The sequence below is a fragment of the Pholcus phalangioides genome, unplaced genomic scaffold (assembly GCF_987345545.1).
Source record: "Pholcus phalangioides strain wild (caught in Gottingen) unplaced genomic scaffold, Ppha-v1.0 ptg000028l_1, whole genome shotgun sequence".
Lineage (NCBI taxonomy): Eukaryota > Metazoa > Arthropoda > Arachnida > Araneae > Pholcidae > Pholcus > Pholcus phalangioides.
Genome location: NW_028301618.1, coordinates 10680475 through 10702765, shown reverse-complemented (window position 1 = coordinate 10702765; position 22291 = coordinate 10680475). Strand labels below are relative to the sequence as shown.

At 36.0% G+C, this 22291-nt stretch overlaps 1 protein-coding gene across 2 annotated transcripts in view; it reads left to right on the top strand.

The window, feature by feature from the left end:
* The window catches only part of Spase25 (Signal peptidase complex subunit Spase25), a 34312-nt gene extending 24234 nt beyond the window's left edge, over positions 1 to 10078 (top strand). For both annotated transcript variants that reach the window (XM_089252002.1, XM_089252003.1), the window contains exons 3-5: positions 2639 to 2803; positions 6316 to 6446; positions 9669 to 10078. In XM_089252002.1, coding sequence (XP_089108128.1) covers positions 2639 to 2803; positions 6316 to 6446; positions 9669 to 9855 — 483 coding nt within the window. In that variant the 3' untranslated portion in view covers positions 9856 to 10078. The remainder of the gene's footprint in view (positions 1 to 2638; positions 2804 to 6315; positions 6447 to 9668) is intronic.
* The last annotated feature ends 12213 nt before the right edge of the window (positions 10079 to 22291 follow it).

The window sequence follows — 22291 nt, the reverse complement described above, 5'->3', positions numbered from 1 at the left end:
GGGATGTAAGCCTGGAGGCGAACGTCCACGGGTAGCCGGTCTGGCCACTAACCAATCCACAGGTGACGGGATGACAACGACGTTGGGTTTTCGCATGAAGACCAACGATGAGACGGGTGAGGTGCCAGGGGCACACCTCTACAGTTTCAACACATAGAGACGATCTAGCTCACACCTCAGCAGGGCGTGACGCTTTAGTGATTAAGGCAAGACGTTAGTAGGAGGAAGGTAGAAGTGAGCAGTGGCTGTTCGTGCAGATCTGTCCGGTTTTTATACAGAAGCATTCCCACAATGCCCTAAGACAGAACCAATCAGAAGATTGAAGGTGCAGTATTGAGCTTGCATCTAATTTACATAATTTCATGAGAGAAAAGGAAATATTGAAAAGTTATAATACTGAATCTGGCAACCAAACATAAAAAATTGAAGGTCTGGCGAGGATCCATAACTTTTAGGCCTATTGCACATTGTATAAACACTCATGACATTATAGACAGTGAGATGGTCCTAGGACCCACCAACGGCGTGGAGGTAAAATATACTGCACATTTACGTAAGACTTTGCAGAACATTTACCTTATATTACACAATTAATTCGATTCATGCTGTGATTTACAGTCAGATGCCTGTAGAGGCTTGACTGCCTAAGTCCGGAGTTGCCGGCCCAACTGTCTCAGGTGATACTTAGTGGGAAAAGTTTTCAATCATTCATTTTGTTTTTTTTGCAGACATACCACCAGTAACCTACCATTTTTAGTGCTGAACTACATGAAATACTTTTGGGATTCACTCACAGGCTTCTGTTGGGTCAGATATTCCACATTATCAGAATACAATTTCCTTTGTACTGATGCGACAATGGGGTATCAATCAAAATTAGACTCTCATTTCAACAAATAGATACGTAAATTCCAGGTTCAAAACTCGAGTAACCATCAAATCCTGTTCATTCCTATATCCATCCATCCATCAATTTAACAATTTCAAAATTACATTCTCTTTTAAATTAACGTGAGGTGACAAGGAGGGGAGAGAGAAGGAATGTCATGATTACTCGCCGCCATTAACAGGGGCCTTACTCATCTGTGTCAAGTCTCACTTTTTTTCACGAAGTCGTTTTTCTTTTAGCTAGTTCTTGCTCAACTGTCCTGTTGCCAATTCATGGCCTATTGCCAAACGATGTCGTCCTGTGTGCCAACTGGCATAGGATCGCACTTATAAACTTTCCTCCTTATATCACAGTACATATCAACATTTTTAACGCATTGATTTGTTCCTTCAAAGATACGGAAGCTCTTGGCTTATTACTGCATGTGGAAAGCATTTGCAACAATTAATGATAAATATTATACACCATAGTGGAAGACAGGCTTTTCTCTTCCTGAAGAGCAACAGTATTATTCAAGACTGAAACAATGATTGGCTATATGGTTTTATCTTTAGTAAGTCATGGTGGACTATGCTTCGCTTAGCCTCTAAGCATATCATGTTTACATATATAAGTAAATGTTAATAAACATATGTAAGGATGGAAAAACCAGAGCGTCTTGTATGCCATTTTTCTCATGTTCTGCAACTGACTCCCTTCCTCCAGCTCTGGTAACCTTCTAGTTGTCATTATATTCATCTTCTCATATATCACCCCCCCCCCACATTTTATATTAATTTTTTTTATGAAAATTGACTGATTGAATGTGTCAGTCTGAGGGTTTTGGATCGGATCCTGGAATATACACAGGCTCCAGACTGACCTCTTTTGCTGCCACCTTGTGTTCAGCCTTGTTAAGGTGAAACTGGTTTCTTCTGATGGATCCTCTTAGGGTTTGGACCATGAAGGATCTTGGAGTATCTGCCATGCTTTCATTTTTGTCCTATGTCTTCATGTCTGCTGCCACTCACACCGAATTGTTTTTGTTTGCAGATATCATGATGATTGTTGCAGTTTCTTCTGTTTTTCAATCCCCTTAGAGCCAACGAGAACTATTAATGAACATATTTATTTACTGGCAGAAAATCCCAAGTGTTTTGTACACTATCTTGTTCAGCAATCAACTCAGATTTTCTGACTCGAATCAGACCAACAAAGATGCAAGCAATGCCAAGCATGAATAACAACATCATAACTGAATACATCCTTTCTTGATCATTTTTGTCGTACCACTGTCAGTTTCTACACACAAGGGCTAATTACACCAGGACCTACAATTTATTGCCATTTCTAAACAACAGTTTTTTTTATACTTGCCTAGAGGTCATGCGTTAAGCCCTTGATGTGGGACTCCTTGTGGTAGCAATCTTTCTGCATTGCATTACTTGCATGAGGAAAGTTTTTGAAATCTAAGCGCCATCTAGTATGATATGAATAAACATGAAGATGTATGTTGAACGCAAACACACGGTTCAATGTTATTTTCACCAGTATCATTTCCTGATCTCTTTATGATTACGTTGAAATTAAATGTCTCATTGCCTTTTTATTGATCACAATATGGTGGGCGATAGTATTTGGTCAAACAAAAATGCTTGAAGAGTAGGATCCAAAGGACATCGTGATATGCCTTTCTTATCTTAATCCAGCTTTGTGCCAATGGATGAGACTAGTTTTCTTACTCATTTGTGAACAATTTTAATTTTGTAGGTCTTCACGGACAAGCTGAACTACATTGAAAGCCACACTCTAATGGATGGACGTTTAGCTATATCTGGGATTGCCGTCGGAGCCGCGATGTTTGCTTTGCTGTGGGATTATCTGCATCCATTTCCTGAGTCGAGACCAGTTCTAATTCTGTGCGTTGTATCATATCCTTTTCTTGCAGACGGAGTTTTTTTTTCGTATTTTTAATCATCGAAATTTTTTTGCAACCCTAGTTATAATTAGGGATGGGACGCTGTTTATAAATTTTTTTAAAACTCATTACGATTATAAATAAAATTGGTGTTTTTATTCAAAACTAAAATAAATTAATGGTAATTTCAAATGATTGACATTGAATTTTAATTATGCAATTTATTATGTAAATAAATATTTAAAACTGGTAACTGAAAGATTTTTATTGCCATGATAATGGCAATCAAATTTAACGATGTATTGTGTTTTAATATTACTTACAGAATCAATTTTTTTAGCACCTGTTACAATTTTATGTCTAATTAAGAAAATGTCAATTGTCATTTACTCTGAACTACTTTGATGTACTAAATTAAGGACGAAGCTGAAAAACTGAGTGAATAGAATGCTAGGTTTAATTTTCGAAAAGGTCTCTATGCGTACTGAAGTCTTTCTTCTGCTTTTCCAAGGCTTGGTTTGTCCTGGATTGGAGTGTGCTCGAAGGTTTTGGGGACCATACCTACAGAGGGACGTAGACTTGGTTGATGGGGTGCAGAGAAGAGCTATGCGTGTCCTTATTGGCACACAGGGCTTGAGCTATGAAGAGAGACTTCATCTTTTGAATATGTTTACATTGAATGAAAGTAGATGTCGGGGAGATATGATCAAAGTGTTCAAAATTTTCGACGGAATAGATAGAATGGACCATTAATTACTGTACGTGGCTATCTGCCGCCATTCAAAGACAGCATCTATGCGGTGGAAATTCGCCTTGTTCTTACAAGATTGCGAGTACATATTTTTTTGAAAAATTGTAAAGGATTTGGAACACCTGTTCAAATTATAAAACATTTTCTGAGATCGTTCGGAAAAAAAGAATCTAAAAACTCTACCTTGAATATCCAGTTTTGTCATCTAGTTGCTATGTGGTAGTCACCATTTTGCATGTCTATAATCAGTGGTGTGTATGCAGAATTTGCTTTTGGAGGGGCAGAAGGATTTTTTGCCACAGAAAATTGTGAATCATTAATGCTCAGAATGAATTTTAAATTAACATAGAATAAGACTATTTTCTCCAATATTTTTTATTTTCCATTTTCTCCTCCCCCCCCCCCCCCCCCATTTTTGCCTTCAATGAAAATCCAAGTTTGGAACCATTTCCAATTTTGAGTTGGCTATTCCTTTGGAAAAAGCTCTGGTCACCACAAAAATCACACAGACCTACAACATGTGATGCTTATTATATAAGTATAATGTTTGTCCATTGCGATTACTGTGCATTTTGAGATTGCTGTGTATTGTGCAGTGGAGCACACTGTATCTTGTTGCATATTGAGTATTATTGTGCACTGCAATGCATCTGATCATATTCCATAAAATAATGATGTAACTGAATAGCAAGGGCTATTGTAGTAGGTGTGGGGGGGGGGGGTAGACACGAACGTGTAAGAAGAAGAAATAACTCGTCCCTTTCTGTACAATGAATGGTGACACACCAGGGTTTCAGCTAGGTAAAAGATTTTTTTAGCAAAATGCTAAAATTCCAATTTACATCTAATAGTTAAGGATAACTGCATTTTTCAAGCAGCTTCAAAAAATAACAGAAGCAATCGACACGCAAATAACAAATACAATTTTATGGAACAAATGATTTTTTTTTTACTTTTCAAAACACACGGGTTTGGAATTTAACACCCTTCTTTCTTTCGAATTGGCACACTTCTCAAAAGCTTTTCTAAAATTAAAATTTCTTTCTGGCTCTTCAATTTTTATCATGACATTGCTGAAGTGGCATAATTTTATTCGGTTTCGAATGTCAGTTTTGATTATGTTTAATGCACTGAAACCTCTTTCACAGTCTTCTGTATGCATAGGAATTGTTATGGTATACTCGACGAGGGAACACATCAACAGATATTCAAACATTTCATTAATAAACATGAAGTCTAGCAGCTCTTTCAAGTTCATTCGTTTGCACCTGTTGTACATGATTTGTTTAAATAAAGCCCACTCAGATAACAAATCAGTTGAATCAAATTCCATTAGTTTAGGATTTGCACTCAGCAGGTTGGTTGGCAAAAGAACATTGAAAATTGAAATGTTGCCCATATATCCTCCAATCTGTATTGAATATTCGTGATTATTGTGAACAGAAACTCTTCCAACAAGCTCTCAAATTTTTCTCTTTGTTTCTGGCTGTCAGAAACAATACGCGTTTCATATTCAAACATTTTTAGGAATTTCATTTAGAAAGTCCATATCAAATGTGTGCCAGTTTTGCTTTTCATGGATTCCAAATTTGCTAAACAAGCGTTTACACATGCTTGAGCAAATTCAAAATCTAAATTTTGTTTTTGGAATGCTATGCTTAGCTTATTTACGGTGAACATTGGCATTCAGCATTGCAGTAGTGGTAAAGAAACAGAAACGATACCATTTGTTTCAGTAATCCCAGGGCGTTTATCTTCTGCAAAAGCGGAAATAAGAGAAGACCAATTCAATATACTGTCTCCTACAGACAACCGCCGGGTTGCTGATAGTGTCAGTATTTTTCTAGCACTTTGATCCAGAATATTTTGAGCTTGCGTGATAGTTTTTGGAGACTTCTCAAAATACGAGTGCACATGTTTCAAAATGTCCTGATATTTTACCAGATACGCAAATTCAGCAGCATTGTGGCTAGATGCAAGCGTCAGCCTATATGCAACACAATGCAATAAGAGAAGATGGGCATTGCACATTTGGAAAAGAGCGGCCACTCCCACTCGTTCCAGTCATTACTGAGGGACCACCTGTGGCCAAAGAACATTTAGACACATCAATGCCTAATTTCTCCAATGTTTTTACCACAGAAGTATACAATTCATTATCAGAAGCTCCTTCAATTTCCATTAAACACAAATAGTGGTTAAATTCTTCACCCTTGTGAACAAATTTCACATAAATTATGAGACTTTGTTCCACAGATCATTCATCTATCATAATTGAAAACCATCTTGCTTTTTTACCCTCTGTACTATTTCTTCTTAGATTACTAATGGCATAGCCTTTTCCTTATCCTGTATTGAGCCATAACTTTCATAACTAATCCTGGAATTAACACTGCACAAAATAAAATAGTATTTAGTATTTGAGATGTTAATTTTTTTTTTTTTTTTTTTAATTAACATCTCAAATACTAAATATCTTCACAACATCCAGTCTTCTGTATATCTTGTATTAACAAGTGGAGAGCGACATTCATGTCAAAATAGTATTGGTAAATTTTTTAATTACAGGTAAAATCCCAATTACTATAATTTTTGAAATTAGTTCTTTGTGCTTAGATTTACAAATATTCAGCAAAAAAAAACCATGGAGAGGGGCCAAATACTGAATAGCAGCCGAATATTCATCCTATCTCTAGTTAAACTTTATGATCTTTATAAAGTTTAAAGATCTTAGTGTGTGTTTCTTGTATGTCCTTGACTGCTTTTCTGCTCACATATTTCATTCTGATGGGCATCCTCACCCTGTACACAACTTTCATCGAGAAAGGGATTTTTCTGGTTGCAGTCGACAGAGATAAGTCTTTGATTGACCCTGACAAGATATGGAGGACGAGCTCGTCACTCAAGAGGTAATGATTGTTCATTTCAGTTTTGTATTTGTTCTTTGTTGATTTTCTGTTGCTGTAATAGAGTCATGCTCAGAAGATGTGAAGTTTTAAACCAACACATAGGTGCAGATGCTCTGATTTACTCGAAACCTTCCGGTTTTTAGCCCTATTAAAATCTTCTGGTCGGAAACCATTCTTCTGATTTTTCGTAAATTTTTTCATTTCCTGAAAAATTTGTGGTTTGTGAAAATTTTCAAATTGTTTGTTTTGCAAAAATGAAAAATCCTTTAAAAAAATCTTTCAGTCCTTGCAATCATACGTTGACTATGTTTCCTTGACAAAAAGTTTGGGGAAATTTAATTTCAAAAAACTGGAAATCGTCGATTTTAAAGAATGAATGGAATTATTCCACACAAAAAAAGAAAAGTTTTAGCATGACGAACTTATGATGTTCATATTTATAGTGATAATTATAATATTAATCCTTGATTTTAGTAAAGAATAAAAACTCAAGTTGATTTTGTTGAAAATTCAGGATATCTAAAGAAACAGGCAGGAAAAATACTGGCATGTCCTGGGAAAACTGGGTAATATGGTCACCTTATGCATTCCCATGAAAAATTCCTATTTTCCCTTTTTTTTGTATGACACTTTTTTAGCAGCAAAATATTTCGTCGTGTGACAGACTACAGATTTTTTAGGTCTGAGAATTGGCACCTATGAAAGTATTATCATTGATCTGAAATGATTATTTTGTAATTTTGGTGGTGATTTTGACTTGATAAATTTAAAAAATGTCTGCATAAAAAATATTTTTTCATGACATTCAAAGTGTATTTTTTTTTTTTTTTTTTTTTTTTGTAAGCTGTAGAGGGCTTGTAAACAATTGAGGGGTTTGCAGCAACAAAGAGTTAACTCCAATTTTTATAATTTTTGGGGAAAAAAACTGTTCAAAAATAGAGAATGTATTTAAATCGCCTTTGTCTTCGTCCAATTATTTGTCACCTACCACTACATGTTTTGGCCAAATTCCATTGAGAAATTTGTCAAATTCGCAATATTCTAGTCAATTTTATTCTGGAGTTAACTCCTTTTTGGCCCAAATGATTGAAAATTATTTTTTTTTTAAAGTAAGGAAGCATTGAATAAGGACGATTTTTCAAGAAAAGAACACAGTAACGAGTGTACTAACTAAATTCTAAGCCCAAAAACACTCTCTCTAGTACATAGTACTTACATGAAAAATGAAGCTCCAAAGAAAAAATAAGAATGCAAAACTACTAATGATCATAGCATTCGGCGTCGGTGATTTCTTCAGGATCCTCGACATCATCATTCAAATTTAGACCATCGTAGAACCACATCTTGTTGTGACCAACATACTTGCAGCGAGTTCCTTCACGTCTTTTAGTTTAGCAGGTTTCAATGTTAGAGGACCACTGTATGCCTGTTGTAGACTTCTGAGAGTCAGCGATGTCTCGTTTCTGGTATCACAGATTTTTACGCTATGGGCTATCTGTATGCCTACAGTAAAACTGCAACTGATGGTTCCTTGTTTAACTGCCTCCACATCATAAATGAAAACTCTGTATTTAGTTATGGCATACTTATCTTTCTTAAAAGTTCTGCAGAGGAATATGGATGAGGTGCATGTATGTTTTAGAAGTAGTAGTAGTCATTAAACGTAAAAACCATATTTTATTTGCAGAGCTGATACACGCAAATATAAGACATTGTGTAAGCCTAATTTCTTGCCAAGCAAGTCCAAACATTCGATTCTTCATCGTCTTTTTGTTGCTCGGTGAACAAAAATTCTGCAAGTGTGATGTCACAGATAGGTCAAGTGCCTACCAGAAGGCAATAATTTTCTGATATGGGTAAATGTGAAGGTTTCTGACAATTTTTAACCAGAATTTGATTTTATCTACTTGATCAAATGTCTGAATTTTTCAATGTTCGTGTGAGAGAGTAATTCTTAACATGTCCAGAGTTTTTGCCATTCATGCAAATGGCCAATTATATACTAACGAATAGGCCTGATTTAGATAGACCTGAAATGTCTGCTCCAGTCCTGTAGATCACTTCTACTGAATGTGTTTCAAGAGCCTTTCTTTTCAAAAACACGTACTACTTAATTGTTAATGTTCTATTTGATAACAGCATTTTAGAAAACGTTCATTTTTATCTCAGGTGCATGCAGAGATATGAGGTGGGAATATTCTCGGAGAATGAGAATATTCTGCAAATATTCTCTTGGATGTAAAAATTGGAGGAATAATTGAGAATATTAATTTTTCTTATACTAATTTTTTTTTGTTTATATTATGGAATATAAATCCGTTTTCATTGCCTGAAACATTTACAACAAAACAATTTTTGGTATAATCATCCCCAATGACAACATTTAGTTCGAGAATATTCTCCAGGTCATAATGAGGTTTTAATAGTTTGCTTATACAGGTTTTAGAAACCTTTAGATTAAAGATTAAACCTTAAAAGGTTATTTCAAAATTGGATAATTTTCAGAAATAAGTTTAAATCAAAGTTGATTGAGATAAAGGAAGCTGTTCATATACAATCACCTTCATTCTAAGATACTGAACTGTGTTGTTTTCTTCAATGCACATACACTTAAATTTTGTATCACTCGCATTTCTTTAAAAGTTATGTTAATTAGCCCTGTTGGTTTAATTTTTTTGTTTCAAACTTTAATGTTGTGGGTCTACAAACTTCAATATACCCATATTATCAAGAATATATGTAAGGACAATTATTATAAAATACTAGCGAATATTCTTATATAAAATAATTATTCTCAAGTTATTTATTGAGATTGTGTATTATAATATGTTATTACATATATTCTTGATTGGTAACTGAAGAATATTCTCTGGAAGGACTATTAATTAATATATATATATATATATATATATATATATATATATATATATATAATTTCAGAATTATTATTTTCAATGAAAATATTCCTCAGCAATTTATGAAAGTAGTTACTCCAGAGAATGTTCTCAAGGATATTGTAACTATATTATAAATAACAGGAAAATATACTCACCACAAACGTTTAAGAATATTCTCTCAAGTAATTTATAATAGCAGTCCTACCAGAGAATATTCTCGAGAATTTTACATCTCTAGGTGCATGATTTTCTTATCCAGTTTTAAATTTTCACATTGTCTTAGTCTGTGTCACTCATTCAACCTGATTTTCTTAATTCTCTACAGATTTGACCACATGTACCATCTAGTTATTTCATATGAGGATGGTGGAACCAAAAAAACAAAGGATGCTTTTCTTGAGAAGTCTGTGAGCACATGGTTTGATGAAAATGGGACTCTGTTATACGATAAATTTGAGCCAGAAGTGATGGCACTTCACTCGTCTCTTCTGAGCGAGAAGAAACATAAGTGAGTTTTGTAATCTTTCATTTCAACTATGAGAGGGGGGTAGGTGGGTTGCAGGATTGATCGATATCTTGGAAGGAAAAGGTTGAGGGTCTCGTGCAGAATATGTGAGTTACATTTGAATGTGCTACAGCAGGTGTCAAGAAAAAGAATTATAGTTGAATGTCATGCATGAGAAATTTTGTATATTACACATATGTTGAATAATAAAAGAATTTTTCATGATGTAATGAATCGTGCCATTTTTCTTTCTTACAACTTGATATTTCAGTGTAATTTTGCAAAGATTTATGTGGGCAATTCCATGTGACTGGTTACAATTAGACATATTTTTTTTCAAATTAAACAATGTAAATAAAATTCCTATTAAGATTAATCAACCAAATTTTTTTTGGCAAATAGGAAGATATTTTTTTGAGTGACTAGAATATCAATTTTAAATTTTTGAAAAAAAAGTTATTATTTTAGCCCATTTTCTGACCATGGCTCAGGTTACAGAAAAAGGGAAATCACACTTTTTTTGGAGTTAAATAAATCTGAATATTTGTGCTATAAAAAATTTATAGAAATTAACTGTTATAGTAATGTTAGCCATTCATTAACTTTAAGATATATTTAGGTTTTTAATGTGATTTTAATTATTTAATTCATTTTTAAGCATTACTGACATTACACTTGTGAATTTTGAAATTTTTCAATAAATACTTTCGAATGCTGAAAGTAAAGTTCTTCTTTTATGAACCTTTTCTCGTATATTTTAGTGTGCAATATCATTAAAACCAATTGTATGCATATTTAAAAGATAAACAGTTTTTTGTAATGACTAGCAATTACTTCTTTTTCAATCTTATATACACTCATGTCCATAAATTAAGGATAATTCAGAATCACACGGAAATCTAAATCTAAAGTAAAAATTTCACCTGTAGAATTATCACACACATCTGCAAGAATGATATGCATATTTCAGAAGCCACCAGATGATGCCGATAGTACGTCTCAATGACGAGAATGTAAGAGGGTTGTATATAAGGAATGGTGGCAAAGAAGTAAAACTGTTCACAAGAGTTCTGTAAGGCGCTCAGTGCATTAAAAGAATAGTTATGACACAGAGGACGCATGTGGATGATTTTTTACATGGTAGAATTATCGGACGCCTGGAATGTGGGCGTACTCAGATGGAAGTATCCAAGGAACTTGGAATTGCCCAAAGTGTCATCTCTAGGCTTTGGCAACAATTCCAAGATAACGGAAATGTCAGTAGACGTTACAGTACAGGTCGCCCCCGAGTTGCAACGCCGAATGAAGACCGGTATTTGGCAGTAACTGCCAAAAGAAGCAGACGGAGCACAGCATCCGACCTGTCTCGTCAGCTATCTGCAGCCACGGATACCACAGTTTCAAGGCAAACAGTGTACAGACGTTTGGGAGATATTGGTCTATATGCTCGCAGGCCTGTCAGATGTGTTCCGCTCACGTCAACTCATTGTTGGCAGCGATTAGCCCGGAGTAGAGAACATGCAATGTGAACATCGTCACAGTGGGCTTGTGTGATGTTTTCTGACGAGTCCAAGTTTAGCTTGCAGTCTGGCTTTCATATGGAGAACGCCAGGTACCCGTTACCCCCAAGACAACATCATTGAACGACACTGTTACGGTGGTGCAGCATTGCTCGTTTGGGGTGGAATTATACTCGGTTCCAGAACAGATCTGCATGTTCAAACCGGAATCATGAAAGCCCAAATTTATCAGGACATCATTCTGGAACAACATGTACGTTTGTTTAGGGGTGGGTGCCATGGGCGCAGAATTTGTTTATGGATGACAACGGCCGTCCTCACCGAGCAAACATCATAAACGAATGCCTTGAATCTGAGGATATAACCCGTATGGAATGATTTGAATCCAATAGAGCATGTGTGGCCGATGAGTTGCAGCCCGTCAACCACCTCCTACATGTGTACCGGAACTTCGGAGAGCATTGCTTGCTGAGTGGAGTGATCAGATCGATAATTTGATACTCAGCATGCCTAGGCGTTGTACGGACTGTATTTCATCGCATGGGAGACATACTATTACATGGTTGGTATGATGGTTAATACATTGTAAGTTTTTGTAAAGGAGATATTTTTTACAATTGCTCCAGGGAGGAAAAATCACAGTTTTTATGAATGGTATCATACATACACCATCTTTTTTGTTCTTTATCTTTTATGAATAAGTAACGTTTGTTTTGTGTCTGAACCTTTATTTGCCGGAGCTGGCATTATCCTCAATTTATGGACATCAGTGCATCACAGTGAATAAAATACCCACGTGAAGTTATTCCAGCATGCAACCGTTCAAACAGTTGCAATGTATGGGATAATGGTGCACTTTAGTAATACTTGAGCGCATTTGTGTTTCATGTTAGACCATGCATTCCTTGGTGACAATTGTTTGCATTGGTGTGTACTATCACCTATAGCAGAAATCCTTGGCGCGTAACATCACCTCTTGAAGTTTTCCCTTTTCATCTTTTCTGAATTGCCTGGAAACGCTCTCATGCTGGTCACTCTTTTATCTGGCTTTGCTCTTGATGCAATGTTTTTTTTTATCCCTGTAAAATTGCAGGTGTATTTGCTGAAATCTGTGGTCAGTCAAGATCCATATGGTATTTTTTTATGAGTAAGCAATTTTTACTTTTCGGTTCACACGTAATTTCTTCAGGAGAACAATATGAATAAGTCTGAACTTCCTTATTGTAACAGTGCAGAAGATTGATTAAACCAATGAAGTTCTCATAGTATATAGGTAGACAAACATGAGGCAATTCACTGCTCAAAAGGGTGTTTTTGTCAGCGCAGTGTGCAGTGTCGCTCAATAAAAACTCAATTTGATTAAAGACTTCATTTTATTCCACATCTGGCTTAGGCATGAAAATAACATAGTGACGAGACATAATGAACATAAATTGAACTATAACCGAAAATGAACACTGATCGAGAACAAACATCTTTTATAGACTGAAATTCTTTCCCTCATGGGAGTCGACGAGCGTAATCCGTCATTTGCATAAGGCATGAAGAATTCTCCCCCCCCCCCCCCAACAGTTTTGGCCTCAATTCGCAAAACTTGCTTTTCCCAACTAGAACAATTGATGAGCCTTTTTCAAGAAAAATGCAAGATTCCCAAATTGTGACAATATCTTAACATTCTGGAGGCAGGCAATCAACATCATTGTTTCCATGAAACTAAGTGGTCTTATCAAGTGTTTCTTTGTTTAAACATGAATTTAAATGCCTTTTTGATTTGTATTTCTTTCCCGAAGTTCAACTGCACAAAATGTGTCATAAAGCTGCTTTACTACAATTTTTATGGTGTGAATTCCCTTTTAGCTTGTACAAAAAGTATTGGGACAACTATATGATTCTGAAGATGGTGTTTTGATTGAATGTTAATTCTTTTTTAGTTGAAGCTTTCTTACTCTTGTCTCTCACCTTCTGATTTCTTTTGCAATGCCACTGGAATTTTATAAATTTTTTCTCCTTATTGAGTTTGTACTTTCGTATTAAAGCATGGTGTTTTTTTTGGTTTTTTTTTTTTTGTTACAGCTTTCTAACTTTTTTTAATTTCTCTCCTTGATCTCTGTCTTGGGGGAGCCATCTTTAGTTTACTTATGCAAAAAATAAAACTTAAAAAAAGGGCTTAGTTTGGAAATTAAAAGGTTGGATTTAAAAAGTTTACAAATGTACTCGAAATGATATACAGTGCGTCACGTTTTGTGACTCGCGCTGTATATAATTTCGAGTACACGTCATTACAAAATTAAAAATTCTGTATTTCTCAAAGTAAAACTTGAATTTGCTATTGGAGTTGATGCTACACAAAAAAAGTTAAAATTAAGGTTTTTCCGGCATAAAAGTTGAATTTTTTAAAGTTTTTGCGACATGTTACAGAATTTTTAAGTGTTATTTAAACAACTTCTAAAACATAATTATAGTCGAGTTGTGGACCAAATATTTTTGTTCTATAGACATAGATACGAGTTTGCTTGTTTACTTTAGGAAATAATATAGCTCGGAAAAGAAATGACCATAAAAAAAGTAAATGCATATACATATTGCCAAATTCATGTTTAGAAACTTTGAACTATGTAGCAAATGATTAGATCTAGGAACTAATCACTGGAATTTTGAGACGCCTTGAGACTTCAATTAGACAGGCATTCGTTAAGTGGGAGCATATGATAGCCATATTTTTCGAATATAGAAAAGGCCTACGACCGTACTTGGAGGCACGGAATTCTTTCCGACCTCAATAATTGTGGGGCAACTTGCCCATTTTCATTAAGAACTTTCTTGCTCCAGGTACGGATCGGAAGCACATTATCAGCTCCCCAAATTCAAGAGCAAGGTGTACCTCAAGGTAGCATTTTAAGTGTTACACTTTTTATTTTAAGACTCAACGGGGTGTTGAACCAACTCCCGTTGTCTGTCCTGTTGATATCGTATCAATCAGTGAATATGAGGTCAGCCGAGAGACAATTACAAACCGCTCTCAACAAGATTAGCAAGTGGGCTCATGATAATGGCTTCTCTTTCTCCGCCGACAAGACTGTCGCTGTGCACTTTTGCCGGCGTCTTCATGATGAACCACAATTGTTACTAAACAATAATCAAATACCAATAGTACAAAATACTTAATTCCTCGGCATCACATTTGACAATAAACTCACTTTCAAACCTCAAATTGCGCGCAATTAAGAGCTCGTTGCATGAAGACGATGAACCTCTTGAAGGTCATCTCTTCTACATCGTGGGGAGCTGACCGTAAGTCGCTCCTCCACTTATATAAAGCTTTAATAAGATCGAAGCTCGACTACGGCTCCATTGTATACGGGTCGGCACCTCAGAGCTACCTGAGTGTGCTCGACCCAGTCCACCATCTCGCCCTACGGATTTGCTCTGGAGCTTTCCGAACTTCCCCTATGGAGAGTCTGTATGTTGAATGCAACGAGTCATCTCTTACAACAAGACGCCAACAGCTTTCTTTGAAATATTATATTAAAATGAAGTTTGTGCCAGATGATCCACTTCATAATGTCTTTTCAATCCCTCATTTCATGGACTTTTTGCTGCTCGTCTTTCATGTGTTCCGTATTACGGTCTCCATATGAGGGCACTTGTAGAAGAAATACAAATAGACAAATACAGTCGTGTGGCCCCAGTTGCTTAGCAACTGGCACCATGGTAGCAGTGTCTGCCAGATGTGTCTCTATCATTATCATTAGCAGATGTTATATATTGACATATTCTCCATTGGCGTTCGAGCTGCAGGACTAACCGAAAGGAAGTTCTGCTTGCCCGGTTACGCATAGGACACAGTCGCATCACATAATCATATTTGTTATTACGGAAGAGTCAACCAGAGTGCCCTCATTGTCAAAGTCCCATTGCTCATGATTTTACTTGTTTGCACCATCGTCATCATTTTACGACAGCTTTTGGTCAGAATCATCTTTCGCTTCGTGACATTTTATCGGTCCATTGCGGTGGATCTTGCATTTTTAAATTCATCAAAACTATTGGTTTTTATAACAAATTATAGTTATTTACAATTCATATCAGTGTTTTACGTTTCGCATTGCTTTTTGACATGACAAAGGGGCAATTTTTCTTGTTCGCCAGCAAATTCAAAATCAAATGAAATTACATATTAGGACAGTATTTTCACCACATAAAGGTTGCAGATGCTGTGGCACATGCGTGATTGTTAGAGCTACCTCTTTCTGTTAGGCACACTTAATTGACCCTTGCGCCGATAGAACCAAAATCCAATCCAAAGCTACCTCTTTCCACGAAATGAAATTCATGGAGTTTTAAAAAATTAAACTAATTTTGGGGAAAATATTTCATAAAATTTATTATAATACTAGCTGATACCCGGCGACGTTGCCCGCCCCGTAAAAAATTTATATATGTATAGCTTAATAATTATTTCTTAATCAAAAAAATTTCTGCATCAAATAAGAAAAAATTACTTTTATTTTTAAATATTTTAATTAAATATTTCAGGCAATCGCTTGTGGATACACACAAAATTTTTTGTTTTTCCATCTGGTGTGTAGATGTACAAATTACCAACACGCGAACATGTGACGAAAAGCTGTCCGTGAGAAATACAGGGCTCAAGTAGTATCCAAAGACTTAAGAAATTCTGCAGGATACAGAACTGTCTGCGCTGAGTCTGTGAAAGTGTCAACCGATTTGTAAGATGTGGAGTCTCCCGGAATAGTTTTTAGGATTTTTTCGTTGATCTTGTTCACACTGTCATTTTTTGATGCCAGAATCGCACTCTCACAAAGCCACTCATGGTTTCGGTGATTTTGTTGAATGTTTGGGAAGACTTTGTCTGTCTGCAAGTTCTTGAACTGAGTTTATATATATATAATAACTGGCAAAATCCATTTGGGAACGTAATCAGTCCAGTGCTTCGGTCTACGGGAATTCTTCCATTGCCAAGTTTGATCAACTGATGTTAAAATGATAGCAGTGCTGAGTCATTTGGCTCGCATTATCCACGTTGGTGGATAATGATAATTTTTTAACTTCGTGCCAGAGTGTTGATGATTTGAGGCAAGCATTGAGTTCATCAGCTGGCGTTGAAAATTTTTATTCCCAGTTTTATCGTCGTAGTTGTTAGCGTCCTCTGTTGTTAGCGACGTAATACGCCCAACTTGTGCAGCGAATATTATTCAAACGCCTTTTAAGCATTTTTTAAATTGAAACTATACCTCTACGATGGGCTGTTGATGAGATAAAGGCCGCATTAGCACTTACAGGACACCCTGTATGTAGGCTAGCAAAAATACCCTGCGCTTCCCGGGTTTTCTTCAATTACTGGTAGGATTGGAAAAGTGACAAACCGTTATAAAGGAATAAACTCTTATAACAACAGAATTAAAGGTGTGAAAACCATTGTAAAGGCGTATATACACGTCTGAAACACATTGTTGGTAACCGAAGTAAACGTTCCGAAAGTGATTGTTGAGGCCCCAAAACCATTGTTGCCCGACAGTTTTTCGCCCATTTGCCCAGCTCTGACGAAGTTTTAAAGTATCCTACGGTTCAATCCCGGACCTGTTTGGTATATATGCAAAATCTGGCGACGATCGGTCTAAAACTGTAGATTTGTATAAAGAGCATACATACATACATACTTTAACATTTATATATAAGATTATATTTAAAAGAACTTCAATTGAAATACGGCGCATATATTTCGCTTTCACAAACAGGAAATTATATTTTTCACACACTCAATTGTCACTTTTCCCCTCTGCAATGAAAGAAACCTTGAATCTGAGAAATGAGAACTAACGATTAGGGCAACATCTGTCACAAATGAAAGATTCTCTTTTACCACAAGATAATGCAGTGTCCCCAATCAACTGACAGTTTTAAAATGAGATAGCTAGAGAACTGTAACTGACTCTGCCCAGACGCCCAATCAGACAACTGTTTCTCCTGATGCCAGAAAAAAAAAAAGAACGTTTCCAAGTGCAATATTTTTGCAGAGATATTTGAATTCGAAATCTGGGGAAAAACAATTCTCTCCCAACTTTTCTTTGACTTTTGTATTTTTATATCTTTGCAAATATTGCAGTTAGAAACGTGGAATTTTTTGTTGGCATCAAGGACAAAAACTTTCTGATTAGGTTTCTGGGCACAGAGTCCATTGACATATCTGAAATTTGTAACTGTGCACATGTATATTCCACAAGAATGGCTTTCTCCGAGAACAACTCGGGTCTATCGCTATGGGCAATTTACTACCTAGCGAGTTGTACGGAAATTGTAAATGTGTGTACTTAAGTCTGAGTGCGTATCTAGTATTGACTAGAATGACATTATTATAGAGTTAAACTAAAAAAAAACCTTATAAAAACTAAATGTTAACTGCCTATACCTCAGAGTTAGTATTCTAGGGTTAATATCTGCTATAATATTTCTTGCTTTTGAAAATCTTCAATCGATTGTGAGACACTAATAAACAAAAAAAGGAAGCAAGGACAGAGGGAAGCAGACGTCATGACCAGGGTGGTAGTTCTACAAAGACACAAGAATGAAAGAAAAGGTAACTTAAGGTTATAGCAGGCGACGCCTGTGTGTATTTGAGTTTAATATTTTTTAAATCAGCTATTAGCTGAAAGACAGGGCCGTAATAGCCCATTTTCTGACCAAAAATCTCATATACATGAGAAGACTTCTCAATTTTATGTATCATAACTTGATAAACGTATTTTAAAAACATATTAATTTGCAATCGATATAGGTGAACAGCAAGCAAAAACACCATATTACAATATATATATATATGATTACGAGTGAAAAACTTGATAAGCAATCGTTTTAAAAAATTTTGGAACAAATTGTCATGCAAATTCGGTCAAAGCTGTTTTAATTTTAGATTAAACTTTGAAAAAATTGAGAGCGTTCTGATAAGACTAAAATTTAAGACCGTTATTTTTCTGTATGATACTTTTTAAAATAGTTCTAGTTCAAGAAAAGATAATTAACAATTAAAAAATAATATGACTCACCCTGCTTTCATAGGCTGATTTCATACAGCGTTCTATACTTTACACCAAGGGCTGATCCTATCCATACTTTGTAGAGGTACACCTCATCCAGAGGGCAGTGATGTTCACAGCTCATCGACGTTGCCAAACGCCATGGTTCACCGGTCTCGATGTTCACTTTTTCAGCTGGGTGGCCTTTAGGCAGCCAAATCTCTCAATGTCCATGGCTGGTATCCCTAAACCGTGTAAGAGCCGCTCCTCACAGGTGCCCCCTTTGTATCCAACTATTGTCCTTTTAGTTGTTTTTTCGGTATCATAGATTCAGAGAAAACCTGCTGAAAACGGAGCTCACACGGTCTAGGAAAGAAACTAAGTCCGTGTATATATATTTTCACGTAATTATTCGAAGGCGTTGATAATTCATGCGGCGAAAATGAACCAGATAAATTAACCAGCCCGTGGTAGTCGACGGGGCGGGGCATACTGACCACCCCGAATTCGGAAATAATAAATTTTTTTAAACATTGAATCCTTCCAAATCCAGCAATAAACATGTTTTCCATGGCGAAAAAAGTTAGAGAGAGAGGGGTAAATCTGAGGAGAAGACCGCTTCCTAGACAAAAACACTGAGACCAAGCACTCTTTTCTCCCGTCCCGTTTCTGGAATGGTGGTATGTTTTTTTGTCTTAGGTAGGACAACCATTCAGTGCTGAGACGATTGGTATTGTTAGGAACCATACCAATGACACCCATCGTCGATGTATTTTGACCTGTAGGTCGCCTCCACATGCGAGTTCAAGAAATTCCTTACGAAACTGCAAGCAGCATCGTCGAAGAATATCGACGTCTGACATTATCACTGCCAGGAGCGATTCGATGGTGAGTGAGTCCACAGGAACAAGAGATGTCGAAATAGGCCGATCAAAGTTGTCGGACGTCATGACAATCCTGAAAAATTATTCAAATCAAGATTATCGAATGCGGTCCTCAGGGTGCAACCCGTTGGTTGTCTCTTCTATCAACTGTCTCAACATTGACCTCAAGAAAGCCATGGCAGCTATCAGGCGGGTTGACGGGTCCACCAGCGTTTCAGTTCGTATCCGGGCAGCATTCGTCGAAGATTGCAGCGGAATCCATCTCGATCGAGCTTGAAACTAAGAATGATGGTCTTTCCTTGCTGACGGTTGCATATATAGCATCTCTGCAGATAAGCTTGAGCGTATAGTAATTATCGGTAACGGAAACATCCCTTGGTCAAGCTAACGCCGGTAGATGTCAAAAAAGGGCGACAGAATCTAAAAGTGCGAGATCCGGAAAAAAGCTCTAACGCCAGAAACTTTAACGGATCGACTTGTCATCAATTAGTGATACATTTTTTATTGCTCTCTGTGTCGCTTTTCTATAATATCCGGTCTTTGTTTCTTTTTAGATTTATTTCCAGAATTGATCTTGGGTTTAGTACCAGATTTTTTGAATGTGTTAGCCGTTGCCTTTTCTGCCTCTTCTTCGGAAGTCTGTGAAAAGCTCTAAGCCATTGAAATCTCCTAATATATTTCCTGATCTCTGGCATGATTTTAAGAGCACTTCTGCATTTTCAGTATGCGATATTTTAAACAAAAAACCCCAAAATATCTGTTCAAATCATTCCATAACCGACATCTGCGCCTGGTCCAGAATGACATTAAAAAAAATTCACTTTAAAATGTAGTTCAGGCTCATCAATGCTTTCATCATCTCCTTCATAGGAGATAGTGTACAGTGGAAGAACATTGTGATCAGAATTGTTTCCTTCACTTAAGTATTTTTATTCTCAGTTTTTAGTGACGTCATATGCCCAGCTTGGCAACGAATATTATTCAAACACACGCCTTTTAAGCATTTTTCAAATTGAAACTATACCTCTACGATGGCCAGTTGATGAGATAAAGGCCGCATCAGCAATTACAGGACACCCTGTATATAAGCTAGCAAAAATATCCGGCGCTTCCCGGGTTTCCTTCAATTACAGGGAAGATTGGAAAAGTGACAAACCATTATAAAGGCATATACACGTCTGAAACGGCATTGTTGGAAGCCACAGTAAACATTCCGAAAGTGATTGTTTGAGGCCCCAAAATCATTGTTGCTCAACAGTTTTTCGGGCATTTGCACAGCTCTGACGAACTTCTAAAATAATCTACGATTCAATCCCGGTCCTGTTTGGTATATATGCGAAATCTGGCGACGATCGGTCTAAAACTGTAGATTTGTATAAAGAACAGACATACTTTCACATTTATACATAAGATTGAAACACTAAACAAAAATAAAATATGTGAACATTAAATTGGAAGAACATTCATGAACCTACACTATATTCAAAATACGAGGAGAAGTTCTTTTACATTTAGTTCGGTTCTTTTCATGAAATTCGATAGAATATGCAAATTCTCTTAATTTATTTCACCAGTGTAGTTAACATAGTAAAAACGCTAAAATTGACAAGTAACGGATGCATATTGGCATAAAAAAAGTATAAGCACAGAAAACAATATATATTAATCTATAAATACACACAAAACTATACACAAGTATAAATTCGACACAAATACTGAAGTAAACGCAACTATCACAATGGTGGACTTTCAACTCTGCTAGGTTTTTGTAAAAACCGCTATGAATTTCCTTACCGTCTGGTATTCAAAATTTTTCAAATAGACATTTCAAACAGTGTTCTTTTAGAATATTTATAATAATATATAACTTATATTAAATGACATCAGATACAGCGAAACCAATATGATTTTGATTTGTCAGAGCCACCTAGATGGTCAAGGGCATCCGAATTCCAGATGTCAACAAACATGGTACCCCGGAGGAACTCATAGCTAGGTTTTTTTAAATTCATCAAAGCCATTAGTTTATTTGACAAATTATAGTGTTTAACAATTCATTTCATTTTTTTACATTTCACGCATAGTTTTTTTTTCTGCACTTGACAAGAATAAGTTTCATCTTATTTTTAATTAATCATTTGTTTTGGCCCTTGCGCCATTAAACCAAAAATCTAATCCAATCCTCATAGCTAGGTTAAATCCCTGAAATTGCTTTCAATTTAAATTAACTGCAATAACTAATTTAGTATATAAATTAATTGAAAATGTTATCTAACAACAATTTGTTTTCGTGTGTGGCGTCATAGACTCTCAGGCATTATACAAAGATTTTCTTTCTCTCTCTCTAACCGATTCCACAGCTAATTTAGTCGCTTTAATGCGATACTCTTGGACTCTCCAAGGCATCCAGGATCTTCCTTGAGAGGCATGATGACTACATACTGTCCATCGTTGTCTCGCATATGGGTCTGCTCGTAATGGGTTCACATATTTCTTTTTTCTTGGATATTATTGGCTTTTCCCCAATTTCGATTTCCCAGAATTTTTTGCATTGTTTCATTTAAATGATCTTGCTAAACTAATCCACAATGTATTAGTTTTCTCCTTTAGTGGATACTACGCCACTTACAACGTACCTAAACACCGTATTTTAAAGAAATGTCAGTGAAACTAGGAGAAATCAGTCCTGTCCATAGTAGGTCATAGAATATTTCAGCCCCCAACAATATCTGTGTGTCCCGGTTCGTTAAATTCTGGATCAGATACATAATCACCGATAAATATTATGAAGTCTTGGTATATGAACATAATTATTAAACTTACCAAAATTGTTATTCATAGTAAATCAAAATTTTCATTTACAAAAAAAGGTCTCTTCGGATTCTCCTGGAGTCATTCTTCGCTTTTTCGAATCAGTTCGTCCTGCACTGAAGTATGCCGTAAAATTTTGAATACCATACCTACAGAGGGACATGGACTTGAATTATTTTATTAATACACTGTCA